This window comes from Ziziphus jujuba, chromosome 10 (genome assembly GCF_031755915.1).
Source record: "Ziziphus jujuba cultivar Dongzao chromosome 10, ASM3175591v1".
In the NCBI taxonomy this organism is placed as follows: domain Eukaryota; kingdom Viridiplantae; phylum Streptophyta; class Magnoliopsida; order Rosales; family Rhamnaceae; genus Ziziphus; species Ziziphus jujuba.
This window is the reverse complement of record NC_083388.1, coordinates 2,964,571-2,970,442: the sequence shown is the minus strand read 5'-3', so window position 1 is coordinate 2,970,442 and position 5,872 is coordinate 2,964,571. Positions and strand designations below refer to the sequence as shown.

The 5,872-nt window shown below is 35.3% G+C and overlaps 2 protein-coding genes across 2 annotated transcripts; both read right to left on the bottom strand.

The window, feature by feature from the left end:
* Positions 1-1,484: 1,484 nt before the first annotated feature.
* LOC132799616 (MDIS1-interacting receptor like kinase 2-like) lies at positions 1,485-2,919 on the bottom strand. The gene is made up of 3 exons (XM_060811914.1): positions 2,578-2,919; positions 2,365-2,468; positions 1,485-1,860 (listed from the first exon to the last, which is right to left on the bottom strand). The coding sequence occupies exons 1-3, from the start codon at positions 2,917-2,919 to the stop codon at positions 1,485-1,487; spliced, it is 822 nt and encodes a 273-aa protein (XP_060667897.1).
* A 39-nt stretch (positions 2,920-2,958) lies between these two features.
* On the bottom strand, positions 2,959-4,560 carry LOC112490536 (probable leucine-rich repeat receptor-like protein kinase At1g35710). The gene is made up of 2 exons (XM_025070433.3): positions 3,855-4,560; positions 2,959-3,731 (listed from the first exon to the last, which is right to left on the bottom strand). The coding sequence occupies exons 1-2, from the start codon at positions 4,558-4,560 to the stop codon at positions 2,959-2,961; spliced, it is 1,479 nt and encodes a 492-aa protein (XP_024926201.3).
* Positions 4,561-5,872: the final 1,312 nt, after the last annotated feature.

Genomic DNA, 5,872 nt, shown 5'->3' with positions numbered 1-5,872 from the left:
ATTGTTTGCTGGAGACTTACCTTTTTGTAATGCTAAAAAAACACTTTTTGAGATTTCTTCTTATCTTATAGATCTTCTTTGTTCAGTTGCTTGTCAAGCATTAACAAACTCTAACAAAGAAATCTGATTCAGATATCTTGACTCCTCCAAGGATGAGATCTTTGCTTCGAACTTTCTGGTAAGCTGACCAGCACTTTCTCCACCACTCTTTTGTCTCCTAGCTCCTCTCCAAGAATTCTGATCTGGTTTACTACCTTCATAAGTCTGTCAATAAAGTCTTTTACCAACTCAGAATCCTTCATTCTTAAAGTTTCGAACTCCCTCTTTAAGTTCAATATCTACATTTGTCTTGTTTTTACACTTCCCTAGAACTCTTCTTTCAGCTTGTCCCAAACCTCTTTAGTTGTAGTGCAAGCCATAATTCTGGTGAACATCACTTTTGAAACAACAGCATGTAAGGCAGATAAAGCCTTAAACTTTTTAGCAACCTCCTCACTATGTTGCTTTATTTGAGCGATAGTGGGATTTGTTGTCAAAGGGGGAGAATTTCTTTTGGTCTCTACTACTTCCCACAAGTCAAAAGCTTGAAGGTAAGCTTTCATTTTTATAGACCACATGGCATAATTTTCTCCAAAAAATATAGAAGGTGATGGAGCAAAAAAATGAGTTGAAGCCATTTAAAAAAAGAAGGAAAGGTAGAAGGAAGGTTTTTGTATTTTTTGCTATTTCACTCACAGCTCCACTAAGATCATTAGAGCTCTGATACCATTTGTAGGATTTTTTGAACAAAAAACACAGCAAAAACGAAAGAAAAAGAAGCTTAAACTGGTGTGGTATACACCCTCATTCATTTTGGACAGAACATATAACCACAAGTTTTTAGAAACAGTAAACCATCTAATTTTCACCTACTATTGCAGTAATCATATTGTCAAAAGACAAGCCATACTTTGGCTACCTAATACAACAGTGTTTTTATCAAAAATTGAAAGTACAGTAACTAATTATTACAAAACAACTTATGAAAGCAACAAAAATGACATTATGAAAGTACAGTAACTATATAGAGAAGGCTACGTCATTAGTGCTTATATATACTTTTAGCATTCTTTATGAATATTGGATTCTCCAGAAAAGGAAAAATCCCACGGTTTGATTCAACTACAAAAATTAATTTTGGATATTGATTTGTTTGAACATGACCAGTTCTTTTATTTTTCAAGTTGTAAATGGAAGTTTCGGCAGAAAGTTTGTCATAGATTAAGATTGGATGATCAGCTTAAGATAAAAGAGATAAATTTATTTATTCTAGACACTAAAGTACATGAGGAGAAAATATTCTTTGTATACATGCATGTATCAAGAGAAAATATTTTCTTCAAAATGTAAATATTGATAATACCAGCAAAACATTCACATTTAGCTCTTTCAACCCAAAAAAAAAAAAAAAAAAAAAAAAGACAGTCATATGAGGTGGAATATGTTCAGGAAGTAGAATCACTGAAATCAAGTAGATCTCCTAGTGTATGTAAAGCAAAAGGTTTTAACAAATGATGAGTATGAGTTGAAAGCTTTTGAGCAACCTGTTTCATTGTTGGATGAGACTGTGGAGTGCCATTCAAGCATGCAAATGCAACCTTAGCAAGATAGAGCACTTTCCCAGCCTCTTGATCCGATGGAGCAGATAATCGCTGGTCCAAAACATCCATTACTTCTACTTGATGGTAAGCTGGTTTTTTAGATGATGATAAGGATAACGAAGAGGAAAGAGATGAAATGAGATCTCCTGGATGCCTACCCCCAAGTATTTCCAACGTCACAACTCCAAAGCTATACACATCGCATTTCTCATTCACTTCCCTTGTATAAGCAAGTTTTATAAATTTGGATAAGCAACATTTGAATTAGTGTTAGAGTTGATGACCCATATTCTTATTGACCCGATCCGAAAAGCTCACGGTGGGACCCGTTTAGTGAAATTTATTTTGAGGGGAAAAAAAATGGGGCTCTATGATGGTAGCAGAGGTCGAGGCCGTAGGCCCTTTCCAATTTTAAGGTTTATTCCGTCCGTACAATATATATATATATATATTTTTAGGGATTTTCAAATGTATTGAGTTTTTGCCTCTCTATTTGCTCACATTTTTTGTACCAATCTTGATCAATAAAAGTTTTCCTCTCTTAGCCTATGGTTTTTTCCCGTCAAGGGTTTTCCATGTAAAAAATCTATGTATTCTTTTTATTTTATTCTTCTATTGCTATTGTTTTTTGTTCTATTTTTCGTAACAATTAGTAACACTATTTAAAAGAAACAAATAATTAGAATTATGTACATAAAATTCCATAAGATAAAGTAGTATTGACTGGAGCAACATATCTGAAAGTTCTAGCAAACGAAGTCTAGTTGGATGAGTCTGGATTGAGAAGTCTGGCAGTCCCAAAATCAGAAACATAAGCTTGATCATGTTCTGCATTTAGCAGAATATTTTGGGTTGATATGTCTCAATGGATTATAGACGGTGAATAGTCATGGTCCAGCTACCACACCTTTTACAACGATTATCCTTTTGCTCCAACCAAATGCTCTTGCTTCTTCTTCATTTTTAGTACATTTCGCAAACTTCCACCTTCTATGAACTCATAAACCAAAAAAGATTGTCTTGGATGTGAATAGAACCCATATAACTTGACTATGTTAAGATGTCGTATTTGTGTCAATGTTTGAATCTCAATTGTAAAAGCTTTGAGATATTGAGACATCTCGTGATCATCACCATCTGTATTTGCATGAAGCTTTTTCACAGCAACAACTTGACCAGTGCTTAACTCTGCTTTGTAAACACTCCCTGTTCCTCCCTCTCCGATGCAATATTTGGAGTTGAATTCCTCAGTTGCTTCGATGATATTTTCATAAACCATCTTCCCATCATAGCTCCATGTTGCAAACAGATTCTGGTTTTATGTTTCAATGTCATCTGGAGTGTTCGTTTTTGTCACTCTTCTTCTTCTATGATGAATGTATAAAATTACAAAAATGGATAGAAGAAATAGGCTGCAGAAAATAGGGATCAATATGATCAATATTCTCATATTTTTGCCCTCTTTACCATGAGGATTCTGAGTCCTTGTTGGACAAAGCTGCAAACCAGTGACATTACCACATAAGCCTTTGTTATTTCTGAATGCTTCAAATGGAGCGTCGCAGAAGGCTTTGGAATTAGGAATGGAACCCTCCAATTGGTTGAAGGACATATAAACCATTGTCAAACTCTTCATTTCACCAAAATCAGATGGAATGGAAGCGGAGAAATTATTGTGGGAGAGATTCAGAGTTTCTAGACATTGCATTTCTGCAAGCTGTGGTGGTATCTTCCCCACCAGCAAATTTGAACTGCGGCCAAGATTTTCAAGAGAGTTCACATTAGCTATTTTGAAAGGAACATTGCCTTCAAATTTATTGTTTTCCAGATTCAATTGTAACAGCTTGGAGCACCCTCCAAGTTCTTTTGAAATTGAGTCACTTAGATTGTTCTCTGCCAAGTCTAAACTCTCTAGATTAGGTAGCATTCTGATTGTCTGAGGAATCTCTCCAGATAGTTGATTTTCACTTAGCATAAGTTTGAATAACTTCAAACTTCCAAGTTTCGTTGGAATATTTCCCGTGAGATGATTTGAGGACAATTCAAGTACATGTAGCTGAGGTGCCTTACCCAGTGCAGGTGGTATGGAGCCTGAAAGATTGTTGTTGGAGATATCAAGACTTGTCAAATTCCGGCATTGCCTCTACTTTGGTGAAACCTCACCCTGCAATTTATTATCACTTAGATTAAGATAATACAGGTGTGGGTGTATACCGAAAGCTTCTGTAAGATTTCCTATCAGTTGGTTTCGTTCCAGCCTAAGTCTAATAAGGCTGCTGCAATTTTTCAAGCTTGTTGGAATAGGGCCAATAAAATGGTTTTCATCGGCAGAACAAAACTCAAGCAATCCACCACCACATATTTGTTTTGGCAAATGTCCAGTGAAGCTATTTGAAGCCAATTGCAGATGCTTTAAGCTAGTCAGGTTATTCATTGTTAAAAGAAGAAAGCCACTAAGCTGGTTTTGGAGCAAGAGTTCGTTGAGATTTGTCAAGTTTCCTATGGAAGCAGGAAGTTGACCAGAGAGATTGTTGGTACGAAGGTCAAGAATTTCTAAGTTGCTCAACTTTCCAATTTCTGTAGGAATAATACCAGAAAGTTTTGTTTCAGAAAGCCCAAGAACCCTTAACTCTCTTAAGTTTCCAATTTCTCTAGGAATACTTCCAAAAAATTGATTTGCTAAAAGCTGAAGGTTCACTAAATTTCTCAAGTTTCCAATTTCTCCTGGAAAATGTCCAGAAATGCTGTTTCCATAAAGAAAAATTTCGTTGATATTGCTTAAGTTTCTTATAGAAGCAGGAAGTTCACCAGAGAGATTATCATCATTAAGATCAAGCATTATTAGGTTGCTCATATTTCCAATTTCTACAGGAATACTTCCAGAGAGTTGGTTGCCACTAAGAATAAGTTGGTTTAACATTCTCAGTTTTCCAAAATGTTTGTTTCAGTAATGTACAAGACAAATAAACTGGTCAAGTTTCTGAAAGAGGCAGGAATGGGACTTGTGAGGTCGGTAGTATATATCTCAAGTTTTCTCAAAAATTTAATGTTTCCTATTTGTTTAGGGATAGAGCCATTAAAACCATTAGAGCCAAACCTAAGTGTTTGAAGATTTGTCTATAAGCCAATCTCTTTTTGAATCATTCCAGTGAACTGATTCCCAGATAGATGAATATACGATAGACGGGAAAGATTTCCAGCAGCAGGGGAAAGAAAACCAGAGAAATGGTTGTTTTCCAAGTCAAGATGAGTGAGTTTGGTTAGATGGTACAGGCTACCAGGAATTTCTCCATGAAAGTTGTTTTTTCGAAAATCAATAATAGTGAGGCTTGTAAAGGATAAGAAGCTGAGATTTCGAAGCTTACTGTTTAAACCAAAGCTTGAAAGGTTCAAATGGATGATGCTTCTCAACTCGTCGCAAGCAACTCCAACCCAATTGCAATGGCCGCCGCCTCTGACCCATGAAGACAGAAGGTGTTGGCTTTGGTTTTGAAGGCTGAGCTTCCAGTTTATTAGAGCTTCTGCTTCCTCATTTTTAGCTGCTGTAACAACAAACGGTGTAGTTTTGAAGAAAGCTGAACCAGAAAGTTATTGTAGTAAAAACATATATAAGATTGAAAAGAATAAAACTTGTTTGTTAATGGACAATTTTGGACGTGCAAACAAGGAAACCATGATGATTATAATGAGCTAAGGCTGTAGGTATTACTAAGTACTACTATTGCTTCTGCATGTATTATATTACTAGAGAAAACTAGAATAGGATATTATATAAAACGTAAGCAATATATATATATATATATATGGATCTGAATTATTGTGGTTCATAAAACGTCCATTTTCTCTTCTAATGTGAAAACCATATGTGAATGTGTGAATGTAAGAAAATGAAAACCAAGCGGTCCAAACCCCTCTCAACGACAACAGTTAATGTTAACCAACTTTGAATTTGAATAATTTGCTTGACACAGATGGTAAAAAAATTATAGGTCTGAATTAATTTGATGTTTATTTTTATATGTCCAAGGTACGATTTCTATGTTCTTGTGGAGGACGCATGTACAAAATAAATATACTTCTCATATTCATGAAACTAACAACAAATTGAGTTGTCCTGAGAAAAGATGAACCAGGAAGATGGAATAAACACATATATACAATGTTAACTAGAAGAAAAAAGCTTGTGTTTCTGGGAATAAACCATTGTTATGAGCTATAACTATTACGAAATA

Excerpts from the sequence above, each read along its gene's own strand:
- LOC132799616 (XM_060811914.1), bottom strand. The coding sequence starts at position 2,919 with ATGGTTTATGAAAATATCATCGAAGCAACTGAGGAATTCAACTCCAAA. Across the intron at positions 2,469-2,577 it reads AGAAGAAGCAAGAGCATTTG|AACATGATCAAGCTTATGTT; the intron begins GTTGGAGCAAAA and ends TGCTAAATGCAG. Across the intron at positions 1,861-2,364 it reads CTTTCAGATATGTTGCTCCA|GGAAGTGAATGAGAAATGCG; the intron begins GTCAATACTACT and ends TGCTTATACAAG.
- LOC112490536 (XM_025070433.3), bottom strand. The coding sequence starts at position 4,560 with ATGTTAAACCAACTTATTCTTAGTGGCAACCAACTCTCTGGAAGTATT. Across the intron at positions 3,732-3,854 it reads AAATCTTACAGAAGCTTTCG|GCTCCATACCACCTGCACTG; the intron begins GTATACACCCAC and ends ACAATCTTTCAG.